This window comes from Stigmatopora argus, chromosome 2 (assembly GCF_051989625.1).
Source record: "Stigmatopora argus isolate UIUO_Sarg chromosome 2, RoL_Sarg_1.0, whole genome shotgun sequence".
NCBI lineage: Eukaryota > Metazoa > Chordata > Actinopteri > Syngnathiformes > Syngnathidae > Stigmatopora > Stigmatopora argus.
Window position 1 is genome coordinate 8,846,024 of NC_135388.1, and position 20,095 is coordinate 8,866,118.

General features: G+C 40.3%; 3 protein-coding genes across 4 annotated transcripts in view; 1 reads left to right on the forward strand and 2 right to left on the reverse strand.

The window, feature by feature from the left end:
• itsn2b (intersectin 2b) overlaps window positions 1–8,622 on the reverse strand; it is a 23,698-nt gene extending 15,076 nt beyond the window's left edge. Inside the window, exons 1-12 of one of the 2 annotated variants that reach the window (XM_077619973.1) lie at window positions 8,240–8,622; window positions 4,625–4,701; window positions 3,868–3,960; window positions 3,731–3,794; window positions 3,489–3,646; window positions 3,191–3,343; window positions 2,678–2,723; window positions 2,355–2,491; window positions 1,288–1,351; window positions 963–1,100; window positions 784–872; window positions 62–324 (exon numbers count right to left, since the gene is read on the reverse strand). In XM_077619973.1, coding sequence (XP_077476099.1) covers window positions 62–324; window positions 784–872; window positions 963–1,100; window positions 1,288–1,351; window positions 2,355–2,491; window positions 2,678–2,723; window positions 3,191–3,343; window positions 3,489–3,646; window positions 3,731–3,794; window positions 3,868–3,960; window positions 4,625–4,631 — 1,212 coding nt within the window. In that variant the 5' untranslated portion in view covers window positions 4,632–4,701; window positions 8,240–8,622. The remainder of the gene's footprint in view (window positions 1–61; window positions 325–783; window positions 873–962; window positions 1,101–1,287; window positions 1,352–2,354; window positions 2,492–2,677; window positions 2,724–3,190; window positions 3,344–3,488; window positions 3,647–3,730; window positions 3,795–3,867; window positions 3,961–4,624; window positions 4,702–8,239) is intronic. The other variant, XM_077619964.1, reaches the window with a different exon arrangement.
• Window positions 8,326–14,481, forward strand: gcfc2 (GC-rich sequence DNA-binding factor 2). Its single transcript, XM_077619993.1, has 18 exons — window positions 8,326–9,715; window positions 9,973–10,074; window positions 10,470–10,658; window positions 10,741–11,001; window positions 11,081–11,181; window positions 11,275–11,417; window positions 11,497–11,680; window positions 11,762–11,885; window positions 11,979–12,015; window positions 12,191–12,285; window positions 12,352–12,551; window positions 12,623–12,767; window positions 12,855–12,976; window positions 13,067–13,143; window positions 13,467–13,533; window positions 13,631–13,777; window positions 13,956–14,092; window positions 14,151–14,481. Exons 1-18 carry the CDS (start codon window positions 9,397–9,399, stop codon window positions 14,281–14,283), a joined length of 2,583 nt encoding a protein of 860 aa, XP_077476119.1. The 5' UTR covers window positions 8,326–9,396; the 3' UTR covers window positions 14,284–14,481.
• A 191-nt stretch (window positions 14,482–14,672) lies between these two features.
• LOC144089104 (saccharopine dehydrogenase-like oxidoreductase) lies at window positions 14,673–19,695 on the reverse strand. Its single transcript, XM_077619982.1, has 12 exons — window positions 19,406–19,695; window positions 18,525–18,637; window positions 17,676–17,756; window positions 17,352–17,481; window positions 17,233–17,282; window positions 17,034–17,164; window positions 16,539–16,656; window positions 15,929–16,048; window positions 15,802–15,858; window positions 15,521–15,632; window positions 15,336–15,417; window positions 14,673–15,247 (listed from the first exon to the last, which is right to left on the reverse strand). Exons 1-12 carry the CDS (start codon window positions 19,602–19,604, stop codon window positions 15,157–15,159), a joined length of 1,284 nt encoding a protein of 427 aa, XP_077476108.1. The 5' UTR covers window positions 19,605–19,695; the 3' UTR covers window positions 14,673–15,156.
• Between the last annotated feature and the right edge of the window lie 400 nt (window positions 19,696–20,095).

Consider the following 20,095-nt stretch of genomic DNA (forward strand, 5'->3'; position numbering starts at 1 on the left):
TGACGCTTAAAAGTGCTCGCCGAAATCGATAAGCAACTTTATTTCGAGTTTCAAATCTCACCTCTTTTCTCTCAATTTCTCTCCGACGCTCTTCTTCTCTCTGCCTCTCCAGTTCTCGCTGACGCTCCAAGCGCCTCTCTTCCTCCTTCCGCCGCCTCTCCTCTGCTTCACGAGCTTCCCGCTCCTTCCGCTCTTGCTCCTCTCGTGCCTTTTGAGCTTGTCTTTCCTTCTCTTTTTTTTCTGCTTCCAGCAGTGCCAATCGTCTTCTCTCCAGCTCTGCGTTTCCGCGCTCAAGGTTGGCTTTGTATTTGTCCTCGAAAGATACTGAATAGTCACACAATTCGAAAGCAAAGCTGTTAGTTTGCAAAAATAAAAGGGATTGAATGTTGAATTTTTACATAATTCCACACAAAATGTGAAAGTTACAGATTCAAAATTAGGGCTGAATGATTTTAGAAGAAGAAAAAAAAAATTCAAATTTCTGGCCAATACTAAATGTATCAAAGCAAAGGATATAAAATAAATCTGGAATTCATTTTTTCTTCAGTGGATTAAAATGAGTGCATAAAAGGCTTCAATCAAGTCATTTTCTGAATCCGAAATTGAAATGTGATAGAAATACTTTTTTTCTGTAAAAACTGGCAGAAATTAACAAATTTATCAGTTTGTACAACAAATCCTGGCGATTTCAAAATGATCATTTCTAATTTCACAATCTTAATGTAAAACCAATTTATCTTTCGGCCCCATTTAAAATAATTGGAAAGAAATATCAGGACTAACTATTGTTTCTGGCTTTCTGCGGGGGTTCAAGGTCAAAATTATCATTGAGAGCTGCATAGTGAGAGGCACTGGATCCATTCATAGCACTCCTGGAAGGAAGGATAAGATTTAGGTTCCAAACAAGCCCACATTTCCATGTAGTATCTTGTCTCATTTTACAATCTGAATCCATAATCTACCTTTGCGTGGGTGGCACTAAATCAGTAGGCAACGTTAGCGGGAGTGGTTTTCCACTCTTGGCCGCATCCACCAGATGCATAGCAAGGATGAACTCCTCAGCCGAGAGTTTGCCGTCCTTGTCCACATCAGACAAATTCCTGTTGGAAAGTTAAATTAAAGCATTAAAAATTGATCACCATATTGGCCAGTGAATGATCACATTTTAGTTCCATTGATAGCTATAGACGCCCAATCCATATCAACTGGTTAAAATGGATTTGACCGCCATCGCCATCAATTGTAACCAATGAGGTAATATTCATGAGCACAGTCATATGATCTTACCAGATGGACGCCAGCTGAGTCTGACTGAGCATCGTGTTTGACATGGCCCCTCTCACCTGCTGACCTATTGAAAAATGTTTTGTAAGCACTAGTCTTCTTCACTTAAACTACGATCACCTGATAACTAAACACGATGTGACACAATATTGCCATTTTTGGGTAACGGGGGCCCTACATAACAAGCAATTGATTAAGCACTCCTGAGACAAAAACAAAAATCTGAAATCAGGCTCCAAGAATTGATGCATATATGTCCTTAGAATAATACTACAAACTTTCATTTAGATCGGTCAAAGAGCAACAGAGGGGTAACCGATTTTCTTAATGTCCACACGAAGAAAAATATCGACAACAAAGTGACATTTTCAGTCCTCCCAGTAGGCTCTCTAAAAAGACAGGCTTGCGCCAATTCTTAGGAAAGGTGAAGCTATGTGGGAAAGGCAGTATGCCTCAGTTGTGTGGGTGTGGAAGGTGTGTATGAGACATGACTTATTGCAATTATTTTCCACTCATGTCATATGATAGTGAGGGCAAAGTTAAACTATACTCAGATTCTACCTGAATATTATAAGTACATAAAGACTTTTGGTGAGAGCCACACAGATGACACCTCACGCACAGTCCTGTGAGAAAAAAACCTTAAACATAAAATAAGTCAATAAAACTATTGTGTATGTGAGAAAAGGTAGGGTTGGAGTACAATAAATATGCATAAGCCCATGCTTATTTTTTACTGTATATGTTGATCCATAGTTGAAAACACAGTGTTGATGACCACCCCACCAGTCATGCTTGTGTGGGTGGTGTATCATTCTCTCACAACCTCATAGCAGAAACAGGTCTAACAAGTCTATTATTCACACAAGCAAATGCCTACCATTCAAACAAGCATTTGCACACTGGCCAAGTTAGCAAAGGCTTGACACAATTGAAATTAGAAAAAAGGGGTGAAAAGGGGGAGGAAACACTTATGAAATCATCCCTTGTTCATCAACATCCACGCCTGCATGCCGCACATATTTGGGTTTTTATAAGACTTAAATTTACTAGGCGCACACAAACAGTACCAGTGAGATATCCAGTCATATGGTTGTCCAAGATGTTGAAATGCTGTCTGTATTTCAGTCTGGAGGCGTGTGGCACTGCCCAATCCCCGGGGACGGCTGACATTTGGCCAGTCATTGAGGGGGGTGGCAAAGTGGCGCTAAAGCAAACAAACAATACAAAACACAAACTGAATGCACCAATATACTGAGGAACAGTGCAGGTGGTCATTAAATGGATAAATAATAAATGAGATCTAATGTAATTTAAACGCATCTCTCCAGACAAGAGGCTGATAATGCAAAGGACTTTTCCTTTGGACATTTCTGTGCTTTTTGTGCTTTACCTGGACATAAGTGTAGAACCATAGGAGGATGCAGAGAGTGGAAGACCTGGAAAAATAAAAACATCGCATTGCATTTGATTAATTTTTAGATGCATTGCAAGTCTCTTTAAAGTAATACATTTGCACTCCCTGTTAAAACCATGAATATGGAGGTGAAAATTGTAAAATTTGATGATCTTAAGAGAATTTTAAGGGTGCGGCTTATACGCGAGAAAATACGGTATTTACCACCTGTTTACATTTTTATTCAATCTAAAATATTCTCAGAATAAAAAGATGTTTGTTTTGCTTTATTGTTGTTCTGAATTAAAAACAAACAAATGAATGAGAATATTTAGATTTTTTTTCTTTTTTTAAATAAAATGTTAGAACAAAAAAAACAATTACAATATTTTTTCTTAGTTTTTCTTTTTCTTTTTTTTACATGGGTAACCTTTTCGCGGAGGGCATTTTTCACTAACGCAGTAGCAGGACCAGATAATGAGTCATATTGTAACCATAACGCATGTGTACCAGTTCCCAAGGTGCTAGCAGCCATTGGTTGGAGAAGTCCCATGTTGAGGCCTGTCATTGGTGGCAAAGAGGAATGCAGTGGGGTTGTCATGGATAATGGTGCGAACATGGAGGGGTTGCTCCCAGACATCACGGACATGTTAGACATCATCCCTAAGGCATAAACACAAATTTAGGCTAGAAGAAAGAGACATATTACATTTGCAAGGAGATTGAACAAAACAGGCCTCAATGTCAGAAGTGCAAAAAACAATAAAATGTATGACATGTATTCCCAAACATTACAATGGGGCAGTACCATAGGCGGGGTTGGGACCAGACATGGGAGGCTGCTTCATAATGACTGGCAGTGCAGGTGGAAGCGGCGTTCCTTGGAGTTTCAGCTTGACGAGCTTCATTGCAATGGAAAACTCCAACCTGTCCATTTTTCCATCTTTGTTCATGTCTGCCAGAGCCCTGAGATTCAGAAAAAGACAATTGTCAGTCAAAAACTGATTTGGGGGAAAAATCTTCCAGATTCTGCAGACAAACATGACTTACCATATCTCAGCCAGAACTAATGCAGGTAGTCCTGACTGAAGGAAAAACTTCTTTGCCTGCTCACCTAAAGTATGAGGGAAGTCAGTTGATAAATTAACCTAAAGCTATGAATGAAGAAATGGAGAACATAAATGTACCTGAAACATAACCCATTGATGGGGTGAGCGTATCAAACTGCTGGTCATACTTTTGCCTCTCTTCTGGAGTCACAGCCCACATATTTGTGGCACCTGAAATATGCAAAAAATAAAAATAAAGATCGGTGTGGGTGACAGGTTTACGATACGTATTTTTAAAATATTTGTAAAAATTGAGTTGATTGGTCTCCACTAAATTTTATGCTAGTATATGAACATGTTGGGGTACAAGGAAAAGCGGGAAGTCTGAGTTGCCACAACCATTTGAGCTCTGGCTTTACAAATGTTAACATCTTCACAAATTGTTCTCATTGAATCTCGCGGTAGTTCAAATGTTCTTGAATTATACATTAGTCTAAATATTGTAAAAAGCTTCGCTATGATAAATTCCAATGGAGATCATTACCGGGAAGCCTTTGCCTGAACAAAGCAAAGCACTTGGGGGATGGCATTCAACCAGATGAGACACAACACACTCGCTTAGCTTGCCTTTTTCAAAGTTAGTGTTATGCTAAACATACATGGAAATTGATTTAACGATAACAACTGAGAGCTGTCACACTTTTACTACAATAATTCATCCAACGCACCAAAATGAAGTGTGACAAAATAAAACCTGTGGGAAACCAAAATACTACGGAACCTAACTAAACAAACACGAGTTGTGGAATGTATTATAATGAAGTTAACTCCACAAAGAGGAGTATTCATTGATTCACAAAGAGGACTCACACAAACAGAAAAGAAGCCAGCTTACCATTCATATTGGCTTGTGGCAGGGACCAAGCCAGTGGTTAACTCCCAAACGTGTCCTCAGCTACTGCTTCCAACCATCTGCAAAACACACAGTGGCCGCCCAGTCATCAGTCAGCACTGCTGCAAGGACAGCACGGGAGCAGTGGAAGGAGCCAAGCAGGCAGGAAACAGGAGGGAGATTTTGGTCAGTCAGCACCATCTAACAGGGCTTCTCCTGTTCTCCTCAGGCTGGGCAGCCCTGGCCACCTCCCAAACCTTTTAAAGTACACTGGGAGATTCTTTGACACACTTCACGGTCCCTTCTTATTCAGGACCATCTGCATTCAATGTGCAAACAGAATAATCCCACTCATCCAGATCATTTCGTTCTCTAGCCAGTTAATTCATCATAAATGGACATTTTAGATGAACTTGTAGTGCTTGAGTTCAGAGAGCTATAATGTTACATGTGGTAGGTACTATGCGCTATATGTGGTCTGATTTATTGTAACTAGAGATCATGCCACAAGGTTTTTTCACAATGTACAGTACAAATTTGACATAACACCAAGAAGTTTATCAGTCAGCGAGCTCTTTGCACTTATCACCATGATTTTATGGTTGATGATTGATTTTATTCACTTTTCTTCAACTCCAAAAGCCATTTGTTCAGTCGATAGCAAACTGTCAAATGTGGGCTTTTTTTAAATTCTAAAACTAACGCCAAAAAAAGAAACATTGTTGCATTCGAATGTACACATCTTTAAAAGTTACCTACAATGTAAAGCAAAGTTACATTAACAGTGAGCTATTTTCCCCATAATTTTCATTCAGCTAAAATTGATTTTTTCTTGAACAATGATTTTGCTCCCCTAAAAAAAGGGGACCTTCCATAAATCCCTGGAAGATTGCATAGAGATTGCAACGTACAATACAGTTGTTACCGGTGACCCAACCTAAGTTCTTTGTGATACAAGTCATGGCATGACCGATTTTTTTTCTGCTTTTACTTGTGCAAAATATATAAAGTGACAACAAACTAAACTTAAATAACTTGAATAGAAGTTTGTAAGATTTAAAATACTCTTTCAAAAAACTAAAACATGCCAACCACCATAACACTAACACATATCGCTAAATAATAGACTAAACATTAAGTAATAAATGTGTTTAAAGCCATTACAGGCATACACTAAAAAAAAAAGTTACCAAGTTGTGAAACAAATGATCCGGTTGCCTTTGCATCTTTCACACTGAACACCTGCCACGGTCAGCTAGTGAGATTCAAATCATGAAATTAGAGGAGGGGCACACATTCCAGTGTTTCTGGCAAACACTTCCTTCCCAACAATCAGAAATAGTCATATCCTCATCAGAAGCCATCTGACAGGAAGCTTTGACAGCTTGGATATGACATTAATCCGGGGAAGGTTCAAACAAGTGAACGGAAGCAAAATGCCAGTCAATTTTAGAGGGTGGTCCAAACATGGTTTGAGTGAAGACTGGCATAACAGGATGAGGTTGTAGATAGTAGATATCCACAAGGATAGCGGGACTAATCTAGTGCCTGCCATCTGTCAGTCTACTCCCATCCAATTGTCTCTCTAGGTCATGTTTTCACATTGGTCTCAATTACCTGCTTTCTCCTCTTTGGTTTTTACCTAATTATCACTTCAGAATAAATTCTCATTTATCAAATGGTTGAATAATACAAAGTAATTCTGAGGAAATGCAAACTTGGCAAACTGCAATGACCAGCGCAGCTATATTTCAATTTTCAACTGTCATATATCAGGCTGTTCCATTTATCACGTCTAAAGTCTTCAGTCTTTCATTACACTTGTAGTTTAGTCTCAAGTGCTTCCACTTGGCTTTAGTCGTCGTTCAAATGTTCGAGCCTGTCTGACGCGTTATATACAAAACACCATAATGTTGCATAAATAAGATGCTGTGTTGCAAGAGCAGGAATGTACCTTGGAAGTGTTATGTAAATCAGTGCTTTGCTTAATAATACACTGTCCAGAAATCTACATTAAAGGGGGTTAGTTCTGAAAAGGAATGCGATGAGAAATGCTATCAAACAATTGTTATAGCATTGAATTAACCAACGATTAAGTAGTACAGAAAATGAATGAGTGTTGCCTTTTGAACACAAACATCCCAAATGGACAAGGAGACAACAGTAATGATTTAGCTCTTGGATTGGAACTAGTAGATAAATGGACCACAGGTGTCAAGCACACCAGAACATTATAAAAACCTGCAGGAGCCTTTTGAAGAGATTCATATGGTGGTGAATTGTTGCTGCAGGGCAAGGCAGGGCTATGCTCACCTTGATGAATTTGGTTTCTTTACCCTGCCCTGATTTGTCCACAAATGATGATGCATATTTGCCTGAAGTGGGGGAAACCCAACTTTTACTTATTGGGCATATTTAAAGCTGGTGAATGACAAAGAAAATGTCTCACCCAAAATGTAGTATTTGGCAAAAGCAAAAACAACACTCCATTGAACAATAACATTATGAAACGCTAACCATTTGTGGACACTTTAGATCTTCAGGAAACTTGTTCTTGAGGTGAAGAACATTACTGAATACAACCATGTACTGCTTGGTTCTTGTAAGACACAAAAAATGGTTTCAGATGAACTAAGGGGTTCTAGATGCTTTGCAGTGGCCAACCAAATCAAGCAAGTATTTTGGTCCAAGACCAACAGTCAGATTGTATTGTCTACCCTTTGACTCACAGGAAGCCAGTGTAATGACTTCAAGACCAGCGTAATGTAGTGTAGTTTCCTTGTTGGATTTATCAAGACTCTGGCAGCAGCCTTCTGATTGATTCATTGTTAAAAACTGTGAAGCCGCCATTGAAATAACCCAATCTACCCCCCAAAAATGAGTGCATGGGTACGTTTTCCCACATTTCTGTTTCCATTTTGACCAAGAGGCTGGAAGCTCTCAGTCGAAATCCATTGGACATGTAAAACATTCAATGGCAGTGGAAGATGAGCATCCATACCCAGTCTTCCTTAGTTTAAATGAATTTCACGTGTATCGTTATTGCGTTGGCTATGAGCAAAGTACTCCGTTAAAGTTTTAGGCTTAAATTACACTGTGCATGCTGTTGAAGTGAATTCTAAAACTATGAAAATATATTGAATAATCATGTCTGGACTTAGATGAATTATTGGGCTTTCATAATGAGTTCAATATTTTTGGGGGAAAGGTAATTCATGTAATAAAGTTTGGTATACTGTACTTTCATAATAAATAGCTTGAGAGAAACTGACTCTGTGCAAGTAAGTCACAGTGGCATCTCAAGTTCTGGCCGGAACCTGCTCAACTAGTTCCAAATAATGTACGTGCAAATCTTTGGTCACCGATACGCTCGTAATGTAAACTATGCAGTTAAGCAGCACTTTTGACAATATACGCAATTTGAAAAATCGACGACTTTGCTCGCTGTCGCAATCTCATCTCATGTCATATCTCAAGTCACATATTCGTCATTTCAAAACAGCTTTAGGTTTCATTTGTTAAAATCACGAAAGCAAAACAAAAAGCAGACACGACCACTAAAGTGAAAAGCTAAATTACCCTGTTTAAAACGATAGTTGGAGCTGAATTTGAACTTACTTTCCGTGTGTCTCTCTGTCTCTCTCGCTTGGTCAAATAAGACATTTCCGAGTCTTCCAAATGATCTAAGTTCGATATCGTCCTCGCCGACGACGTTTCGTGCTTGACGGGAAATCGAAAGGGTTTGCAGAAACGTTGTAAGAGTTTAGTTGTCGGCAGGACCTGTTGCTGACAGCTCGTTGAGTGTGTCACACCAACATGGCTGACGAAGACCACCACTTTTGGCTACGCCTGCGAGGCCCGCTGTTGCAGACGGAGTGGCCGCTGAGAAGCGCTGTTTGCCCCGGTCCTGTCCGCCAAGGCAAGGGTGGGAGGAGAGACGAGACGCGGGGCGGAAAAACAAGTGGAACGGAAGCCAAAGGGAATATACTACGTACGTACATTAGGGCTAACGAATGATGGGTGGAGTCCACTGGTGTGGAGTGAAAATTAATTTAAAAAAAATAAGATTCAGATATTAAAACTTACAACAAAAATAAATGTGGGATTTAAAGCAAAAATTGACGAACATTTCCTCCCATTATGGTCACGGTGACAATGCAATGAAAAAAGACGAGAGCAGGACGCTATTTACTGATTGATGTTTGATTGATTTTAGATAGTTTTGCATTCATTTCTCCTTTTGTTTTTACATTTATTATCTTAATTCCTTTTTATTTTAATTTATATTCGTGTTGATGTATTATCCTCAATGTTCGCGTGAGACAATGCAATGCAAACTATTTTTTTTTAATTATTAATTATTTATAATTATTTTTATTATTCACTGAGATAGATAGTTTTAATATTGGAAGGCAAATATCGTAACGAATATAGCAAGAAATGACTTTTCCTCAGCACATGGTTGTTGCATAACAAAATTAAAAGGTAATAACTTACATTAACAGAAAATAAAAGTGAATGAATGTCCCTTGTGGAAGTGGTGGACTAATTAAGAAATAATGTAGGGTGAGAATATTTAGTTGAACGGGCATATCAGACAATATACAATCACATATTCGAGAAACGTGCCATTGGCACTGCATTCAACTACATTTCCCATAACGCACCATGGTTAGTTTCCGTTCTGTTTACGACAATTATAAACGCTTTTCGGCGCGGCGATTTGTATTTTTTCCCAAAATCTTAACGTAATCTGTCAAGTGCGCGGGTTTAAAATGTTCAACAAGAAGCCCAGGAGAAATTTTCGTCAGAGAAAGGGGGACTCGAGCGAAGAGGAGGATACGCCAGTGATCAACCCTGAGGGAACTGGGTCAGAGAAGTCCGGGGTGGTGGCACCTAAACTATCCCGAATAGGTCACTCCCGAGGAATAGCGTGCAGTTCCAAGCGGGAAGCAACTCAATCAAAGGTAGATGTTGTTGACAGTGAGGACGTCGAGTCATCCGAACTGACGACAGACATCGAAGAAACCAAAGACATCGATGGCATCAAGACGAAAACAAGCACCGTCCTCAGTTTCTCCGACGACAAAGAATGTAAATATATACGTATATATATAAATTAGGGGTGCCCAATCCGTACCCAGATGGCCCCTGTCTTCTGGTCTGTTTTCCATGTCTCCATGATGATTTGATCATTTGATTGAGGTGTGGTAGAGATGGAACAAGACTGGATGACAGGGGCCCCTCGAGGACACAGATATAGAGAGTAAATGTGGTAGATTTTAACCTAGTTAGTTCATCAATGTATTGGTTTTCCCTGAATATATTGTCTTTATTTTTTGTTCTTTCAGCTCTAGAACCCGAATTTAAACTCAAGAGGTCGGCTGATAAAACAGTGTTGTTCCACGTACAGAAAAGGGAAGCTCAACATGCCAGTAAGAGCAACAACACTGGTAACTAACTCTTAAGTTGAACCATTTGTAGGGCACTTATCATGGCGCTCGTTGGTTACCAATGATAGCACTAGATGTCCAATCCTTTGCGACTGCAAAGTATACATGAATTTTATGTCTATAGTTAAGTGATGAGTTGAGTTGGATGCGATCGGGAGCCATACTGAGAATATATTTCTGGTTTTATTTTTCATGTATTATTATCTATGTTAATCGTATTAAATTACTTTTTTTATTAAAACTTCAATAACATTATTTCTAATTTAAATGTATAATTATTTGTCTGTTCAATGTTTTTGTTTGTGCACTTTGTGATGAAGCTTAAAATCTCATTATACTTGGATAATGACAATAAAAGCATTCAATTCAATTATTTTTGTCTCCTTTTTTTCCAGAACCAGAAAGTGTCCTGATAACTGACTCCCCCAAACAGGATAATGACAGCCCATCATCACCAATTAGTTCTCAACAAAGTGATGACAATGATGAGGAGGTGCTGAATGATGAAGATGAAGATGAAAATGAAAGAGCCAGCAGTTCCTCTTCAGCCAGCTCAAAATGCAGCTACTCTGCTGTTAAACAAAGTATGGCGTGTTTCGTTGTGGAAAAAAATGATATTGGGAGCAAATGCTGCCATTGTGTCACAATTATTTCGTTTGTTTTCAGTCATAATCCCTAACGCCAGAGCGATCGAAGCAGCCAAGAGGGCGCGCCGCAACACCCGAGGCCAGAAAGAGTTCATCCCTCTGGAAAAAGATGGCCGAAACTCCTCGGCTAGCACCCCGGAGCGGTACCACGGGGAAGAAATGGGTGACGACGATGAAGACAAGGATGACGAAGATGACGACGATCAAGACGATCACGAGAAAAGAATTGAGTTTGCTCCCAGATTGAAAAGCATCAAGGAGAGAATTGCGGAGAAACTTGGTATGGAGGCTTTCTTTCAATGACTAAAAGTACACTAAAGTGTTGAGTTTATTTAAAGCCAGTAACGTTTGTGTGTCAGGAGGAAGCGTTGGTAGTTGGTCAGGGAGCGACGAGGAGGAGCAGGAGCTTTGGGAGGAGACGCAAATTGGGAAAGGAATCAAGAGACCGCCCGGCGTACAGGTAAAAAAAGTGTATGCTTAATCTATGCAGTTCAAATACATTTACAGTGTATTGTATATTGATTGACTTTTTCTTGTTTATTTTTGTACGCAGAGCCCATCTGGCAGTGAGTCCAGTAGATATAGCTTCCAGGATGAAGAACATCAAAGACAAAAAAAGAAATCAACAAGGACCAAGGTCCCCAAAACCCTCCCTTCCGTAACCGTTTTAATGATGAAGAGGAGAATTGCTGGGAAGTAGGTTCACTGTTGATATTTTTTAGAGATAGATACTCAAGCAGTGTTATTTGATTCAAGTGGTCCCATTTGCCTACAGACTGGATTCCCTGAAAGAAGTACACAGCGCGAGGAGGGCCGAGTTGAGTCGGATGGAGGGCGATGCGGAAAGCGCTAAAACCTCCGTGGAATCTCTGGAGGGAAGCTCGTTGGAGAAACAACTCAAGTTTTACAGAGATATGACACTCTTTGCCCACAACTTGGTGGACTGTCTGCGGGAGAAGGTAGGATGGCTTTTTGATTTGTGAAGGCAAATTCGTTATATTGGAGTCATTTGACTTACTGAAGGATCGTTTTGACTTCAGATTGTTGAAATCAACTCCTTGGAGGTGGAGCTACACACTCTATTTTCCAGCCGTATGGAGGTGCTGTTTGCACAGAGAAGGGAGAAGATCCAGGAACATGCCAAGCACCTGCAGCAGCTAACCTGTGAGTGTACTTATTTTACCAATGAGCCATATTAACACATCCTTTGCCATTGACATCACTATCCACTTTTTATTACCTTTTTTTTCATCTCAGCTGTGGACAACGCTACAAATGGAGCCGACACGATGAGGTGAAGTAGATTTACATCATTTAGTGGTTCTGAAATTTGACACATTGTAGGCTTTAAAAAAATACAGATGCCACCTTTGGTTATGCCTGCTCTAAAGAATAAGATGGTTTTTTTCCACAGTATATTTAGTAGTTTGCTGAAACTTGAATTGTTGTGTAATACTCTCATAATGCAGTGTGGAAGGAAGCGTTAATAAAGCAATGGCAGAGTGTGATATACCAGAAGACCCACCGGATTCCAGTGAGGATGAGGAACATCTCAAGGAGACAGGTAGGGACATAACCAAAATTGCCTTGGTTTCCATAACCGCAAATGTATGTATGTGCTCCCACTTAGCTGCCATCCTCCTGAAGTCCAAGGAGGTCTTCTCTGACGTTCACGATGACTTCCACGATGTTAAAAAGATTTTGTCCCGCTTTGAGGAATGGAGAAGCTTCTATACGGAGTCTTACAACACTGCCTACATTTCTCTTTGTCTTCCCAAGTTGCTTACCCCCATTATAAGACATCAGCTGCTGGCTTGGAACCCTCTAAAGGTGCTTATATATCCTGAATGCATCAGATGGCATGATCAGAAGCTTTTGGCTAACTCTGTGTGTTTGCGAAGGACCCCAGCACCGACTTTGAAAAGCTCCCATGGTTTCCTGCAATTGAGACTTTTTGTCACGGCCACGGTCACGAAGAGCTGGAGCACATCGATAGAGAGATGCTTTCAAATGTCATCGAAAGGACAGTCGTACCCAAAATAACAGGTAATGCATGTACTGAATGGGAGAGAAAAAAATGTTAACCCCTCCCTGAGATCTTCCATTTTTTTTTCCACTTTCTTCTGGGTTCAGCATTTGTGGAGCTAGTTTGGGAGCCCATGTCTCTCCGTCAGTCAGCCTGTCTAACTGAGCTTTGTCAGAATCTACGGGAGGACTATTCAATCTTTGAAAGGGAGCAGAGTAAGCCGGTTATGGTAAGATGGATTTGAAATGTGCAGTGTAGTTTGTGAGAGCTAGTAGTCACACCGCTGGAACTGCTTTTTTGTATGCATTCACGTCCACAGGCATTCACCAAGGCTGTGATTGGCAGACTGAGGAGCTGTGTAGATGAAGAGGTTTTCATCCCGCTTTACCCCCAAAAGTTAGTTCCAACCCCCCCAAAAACACTCTCTCTTTTAGATCAGGTGCTGGACTCATTTTTGTCGCAGGCGGGACACATCGTAGTTTTGGTTTTCTTTGGAGGGTTGATATTATCAAATCAATCGACAAGCATTTTGATTGTGGATCCATTGTTTTGAGACATTGACCTAAAAAAATCTTTTTGTTTATTCAACCTCTGAGCAAATATTTCATTTTTTATTGTTCATTCTTTATAGGCGTACAACTAATTTAAAAATTGAAAGCTGGCTACGAATGATCATGTTTCTGTACTAATGACACATAACTTGCATCACTGCTTTATAGGCTCTTAGAAGACCAATTGTCTCTTCATAGTTGCTTTAGGAACCAGCAGCTCTGGATGGCCATTAAGGTAATATATATCATGCTACTTTACCTACCATGGTAGGGAAATATTTAAAAAAAATATTTCTCACATGTTTAATTCCTTTTGTCTTTGCTCATACCAGCTGCTAGGAAACATGGGACAATGGGAATCACTGCTGCCTGAGTCAACATTGAAAGAGTTGATGTTGGACAGGTTGCTTTGCCGATATCTGACGGTCACACTGTGCAGCCGGATGTTGTCCGACAATGAACTTCATGCTTGCAAAAGGGTATCCAGCCTGATTTCATTTTCTAAAGTACTGTAATTATGTAAAATGCTATTTACCTCACTTTGAAGCTTTACATTGAATGGCGATTTAGATGTGAAAAAAATGGCTTATTGTTCAAAAGACAGATAATAGTAGTTGGTTTTCCACATTTTCTGGTCTAAACTCACGTCTGTTTAAGATTGCAGAGAGTTTGCCGACAAGTTGGTTCAGAGAAGAGAATGAATGTTTGCCTCAGCTGCAGTCTTTGAAAAACCATCTTGTTCAAAAGGCTCATAACATTTGTAAACAGCATCCTCCTGAAGCTCCAGACACAAGGTATTGGAAGCTTAGTGAGATATTATTGGGAAATGTACTAATGTAATCCTGTTCTCAGGCTTGCCGTGGTTGAAGTGCTGCAAATTCTGAGTAGAATGCGATGCCACGACGCCATCATGAGCATAGCTGAAAAATACCATTATCAGGATGTAGTTTACTCTCATCAGCTGCTCAATCACGAGACTGAATGAACGTTCAGTATGAGCTGAAGAAATGATGATCTGCATGTGGAAAGTATTGCATTGATATGTCTACATGAGAAATGGTGAAAAATGTAAAAATTCACTCAAGTAGGAGCTGTTAAAAATTATAACAGTTCTGGGGATACAATGTCATTTACTTTGTTGGACAGACTATTTTTTATAAATAAATCTTTATTTTTAATGACATTTTTCTTGAGGTGAAAATAAAGCATCCACTAGAAAGTAGTTGTAAAGAATATATATGAACTGTATTCTGAGAAAGTCTTGAGTATATGCCACAGTAGGGGCTTGGGCAATAAAAAGCTGGCAGCCCACCAGGCTTATAAAGCAATTGGGGAAACCCTGAGATCCATTAGTGTAACAAAAGCCAGGAGACAGCTATTTGATGATCTGGCTTTATTCAGGCAGGCAAAACCAAGCAAAATGCATCAAACCAAGAAGCACATCCACAAAACCTCCTATCCTCACACATGAATGCAAAAAACAAAAAAGTGGAGTGAGCATTTACAACTTTCCAGACCACCCAAGGAACTGTTGCAAAAGAGTTTTCTGGGAACCTTTTCATTTTGTGCATAACCATAACACACTGATACAAGCCAAGCATGATCTACCTAAAACCAGCAAAACATGCATTTAAAGCATGAAGGCATATGCATAATAAGCTCATGCTAAAAATACATAACCCTTACAAGTAGTGTGTTTAATTAGTAATGCTACAGTCTGCAAAAATAGTGCAAAATATAATTGTTACAAAAGCATTCCAACTGTCAATGTGCTTCATTAAGGCTTGCCTGACGAAGGAGCTTTCTCAAATTTGCTTGGCGTGAAACCTGGAGCCAAATCGACGTGCAGGAAACCTTACTAGATGACAGCAAACTTGATGCCGTGTTTGTCGAGACGCTTGATGAGGGTGGTTTTGGCAAAGGCTGCGCCCGGGGTGTACACTCCACCACTAGAAAAAAAAAAAAAAAGGAGAAATAGGCTCTTTAATTTAACAGAAAACTTGGAAGTCAGCATTATTTTCGCTGTTGACAACTTGCCTCTTAGGCAAGGCTGTGGGCTCATTGAGGATTGTCATAGCTGCCTGCACTAAAGCAATGGGCGTGGCTACGTAGCCAGCTTCTACAGAGGGAGAAACAATGGCAACACATTTATAAGGCGCTTGTTTAACTCATTGGCTTCCATTGACGGTGCTATGTAACTGAAACTGCAAGTATGCACTTACCCGGTCCTTGAACCAGAGTGCAAATCTTGCCGTTGGGTTTCCCCTGGGTTGGGTCTAGTCCCTCTGTGTAACCCTCTCCAAAGAAAGCAAAGCGGAATGAGGACGAGTCCATCTAAAATAGGAACACAGTGCACCGATTACACATTTGGCAATAATAGATGTATTAAATCTGTTTTTAACAACCGCATTTTCTGACGATAAACTTGGTATATGCCAGACACAGAGTCAAGTATGTATAGTTTTTATACTACAACTACGATAATTATTAGCCGTTCTTTCACCTGCTTGCGAGTTGGTCCAGCCTTGGAGAACATTCCGAAGGAGAACAACTCTGGGTACTGAGAAACACGAGACTTTAGCATACAATCAACAATATTCCACATGAGAGTTGTATATTTGTCACGTTACCTTGATGAGGAGGTCACGTCCAAAACTGAACTTGACCAAAATCCAGAACAACATTCCGGCAAACAGCAACTTGATGACACTGCTGAGCCCACCGATTCCTGCGTAGGCGCCATACTGGACCTGAAGCAGGTAAATGTGAAAAATGATTTGATTTACTGTATATTGCCTGTTTGGACCGAAAAAGACAATGTAAATGTAAACCATTTGTTTTTATGTCATTATAGAAGCTGAATGAAGTGGACACATCCTGATTAATGCAGAGCAGTCCGTTAAAAAGCCTCGTCCAGTAAACTGTGCAGCCTTGTGCAGGACACTTGTTTTCACGGCTATTTTGGAGTTGCATTTGAAAGCAGAACGCTCCAGTGTTCACAACTGCTCGCTGCATTGAAAGCAGCTACGGGCAGGCAATGGTAAACATGAAAGTGCCATTTTACTAAAACTAAACTAATTTGTAATGCGTGTGACCTCCAGCCATGAATGCCAATGATTTTTTTCTTTAACTTGACATATTAAAAAGGAATATACAAGTGTGCCAACTCATTCGCTGCCATCAATGGCAGAGAGGAAATTTGTTTAACCTTTAACGAACAAAGTAGAGGCAAAAACTGACCGGAGTGTCCTGATATTCCTCCACTAGGAAGCGCTGTGTCCTCTTGACGACTGATGGATCAGAACCCATGAAAGGTACCGTGTACTGTTGGATCTCATTACTGTAGAACAATGCACCCCTAAAAAAAAAAAATCCACATTTTGAAATCATGTGGACAGCTGTGCTCTATATGAAAAAGTACATTTTTTAAGGCACGTTACATTTTTTCCAGGCATCTCAAAAGTATGGTGTGGTAAAACTACATTTTGATGAAAAAGATGCTCAAGTAAATGTGCCGCAGGAAATGCAACATTGCCCATCTTGGCTTTTAAGTATGCCCCATGGTTGTAAAAAAAAAAATACTATTTTGGAGTTCATTAGAAGTGCACAAGTCACATTTTATATGAAAACTTGGACATAAATTTAATCCTTGTAGAAATTATATTTGGTGGCGGTATTTTGAGATTCACTGATGTTCACTACAGTGAAATTCAATAGTTAAGCCATATAACGTACCTGCGTTGAAGCTTCGTACCGACAGAAGCCAAAGGTTTGTAGTTAAACTTCCTGCGGAGAGTTTGAAGTTTTGGACCATCAGCAAAGCCGTAGATGGCTGACTGCCACGTGCCGTCATGGATGCATGCGCCCTTAAAGCAGGAAAAAAAAGTATTCATACAATGGACGAGATGAAATCTTTGGCAGCTTCTTAACATACTTCCGGTCCAGCATCGACGGTCAGGAAGCTCTCCAATGCAGTTAGAGTGCCTGATGACAACACAACAAAGTATTTCTCCAACCGGTTCAACACACAATAATTCTAGAAAATTAGCATACCCTTGAACTGTTCCCTGGTGTACAGCACCCCCATGTCTGCAGGGATGGAGTCAAATCCACAGCTTCCGATAACATACACGCCCTGTTCAGCTGCCAGGTCGTGGTAGTTCAGTTGCATGCCCTCCAGAAACTGGACACAATGTATGTGCCATAGAACATGTTGAGGGGGAAACCACACCACAACAAAACACCTTAACAATAACATAGCCTGATGTCTTAAATTGGATTTTAAATGGTTCAACTTTAAATTATTTAAAAATTTAGATTTGGGGAAAAAAACTGGTTTCTTCAGTATTAAATCAGATAAAATTGACAGCTATGTACCTGAGGTTCTCCTGAGATATCAAGGTGATGGGCTCCATTCTCCACACAAGCTTTAACCACTGGCTCGCCATAGAACCTGTACTATAATTAGATTACACAAACAAAAATAAACTAGAATCAGCACACTGAAATAACAATGTTATCATTGGATGACCTGCATGAGCAATTCTGCCGTCGGTTTTGTTAATTTTGAAAAAATTGACAGCTGTGTCATGTCATTTCTCACAAGACCCAGAAACGGTTCCACAGGAGTTGCAGTTGGAACTGATTGCTCTCCAATGTGACAAGTTCAACTCCCTGAAATTCTCTGAGTTTTATGCTTCATTAAGTGCAGCCAAATTTCCAAACATCCAGAAGATGGCACAGAGGATTCTGGTGTTATTTGGCTCTACACGTGTGTGAACAGACCTTTAGTCTGATGAAAACCAAGACAGCACCCCATAAATCCCAGATGAGTGATGACTATGTTCATACTTTAGTCCTTTCTTTCTGTTTCTGTTTCATATGTACTGTTAACGGATGCAGTTGTTTATATGGATCGTATCTTGTGCTGACCCGGCCCATCTGTCAAATTTTTAAAGTCAATGTGGCCCCCAGGCCCAAAAGTTTGCCCAACCCTGGGCTAACTGCTCCAAACCATATATCCAAATCCAAGTTTGGTAAATGTTTGAAACGACACCCCCAATAAGTCACCAGATGCAAAGCAGTAATGTTGAGCACAATGTGCTTTTGTGTGCCCTCAGTCTGCAGCCTTCATTGTGTAAAAGAATGCCGTAGTGTACGAGGGAGGGGAAGAGGATGACGGTAGGTTAAAAATATTGGCAAATAAAATAAAATAAATCTACTTACAGGGCCCACACAATTGAGGACAATGACAGCTTGCCTGCACATGGCTGCCAGAGAATCGGGTTCCTCCACATCTGCAACTATGATGTCCACTGCAGTCCTCAACTCAGGTTTTTCTGCAACAAGACAGCAACTTCAGAGGATTTTCAAAACAAATGTGACAAAGTTCTTGAGTTGGATGCGCAAGTGACAAAGTTCTTGTTGCGAGCGCGAGTAAATGTGGAATTGCATTAATCGTCTATGGCAGGCAATAAGTGAAACAATTGTACACACCTGTTGCCATTCATTAAATTGACTTCTAAACCAGACTTGAGAATGTATTACATTTTCAAAACAAAAGTTGTGTGTTCTAAGTAGGTTTAAACAGTGAGGGTTGGTATGTTCCAACAGCTGTTGAACACTCCCCAAAGACAAAGGCAGGGGATCAAAGATGAAAACATACCAAACTAATCATGTCATTCATACAGAAATATTTTCAGGTTCTAATCTAGGAATGGGCTTTACTTTCCATGTTTGGAATGTTGCATGGAGATGGACTGGAACACTGGAAAATTACTGTCATCAGACTTTCCAACATGTTATCGCAGTGCAATATATGTTGCAATATAATTCCCTTCTTAAATAAACTAACGCTAGATCCCTAGTCAATAAGAGTGCTTTGTATAGTATAATACATTCGCTTGTGTTTTAGAGTCCAGCATCTCGGGTCCAAATTACTACTTGAATTATCAGTGAATTTGATAAGGGTGAAATCAGATAAGCACTCTTAAGCAAAGTGTCACTTTAATGTTGCAAGTGACGGGACACAGAGACAACGTATTTAATTTAGATTTAGTCAACAAAACCCGAGAGTATTCCGTTTGAAATGAATTCTGAATACAAACCGAGGACAGAGGCTGCTTGCTCCAGAACTTGCTCCAACTTCTGCTTGCTCCTGCCAGCCACGGCCCACTTAAGGTTCTCTCGGGGGCCCTCGGACGCCGTCCGGGCTACTTCCTCGACCACAAACTGTCCCGTGAAGCCGGAGGCTCCGAAAATGACGATATGGTAAGGTCTGCTGGATGAAGTGTGAACGCTGGCCATGATGACAGCGGACAATTCGAGGGAAAGGGAGCGCGGCGACACCTGACTGACAGCACTTTTCTACCCGGAAGAAGAGTAGAAAGGTCTGGGCGATACCATAGACATGTCTTTTATAGGGCTAGATACCCATCAGCGGTGTTAAGTTACTGGCGGACATCTTACGTCGGTGTAGTACTTATCTCTGGTGGGTTTCATTGCAAGGGGGCAATGTGAATGATTTACTCAATTAAGATCTAGACTCACTGTGGTCACTGTGGTCAACTGATCATACAACCAAAAACATGCGATCACGCATTAAAATGAGCGTCATACATGTTGGCTTTAGGAATGAAAACATCCAACATGTTCGCCAACATCCTCCCCGACCGTGCCACATTCAATATGGCGCTGCAGTTGACGCACCATAGTTTGGAATTAAACACATTTTGAAGTATAGTAGTACTAACTCAACACCAGTGCTGATTTGTGTAATTGTAGTTTGTAGTATTGTA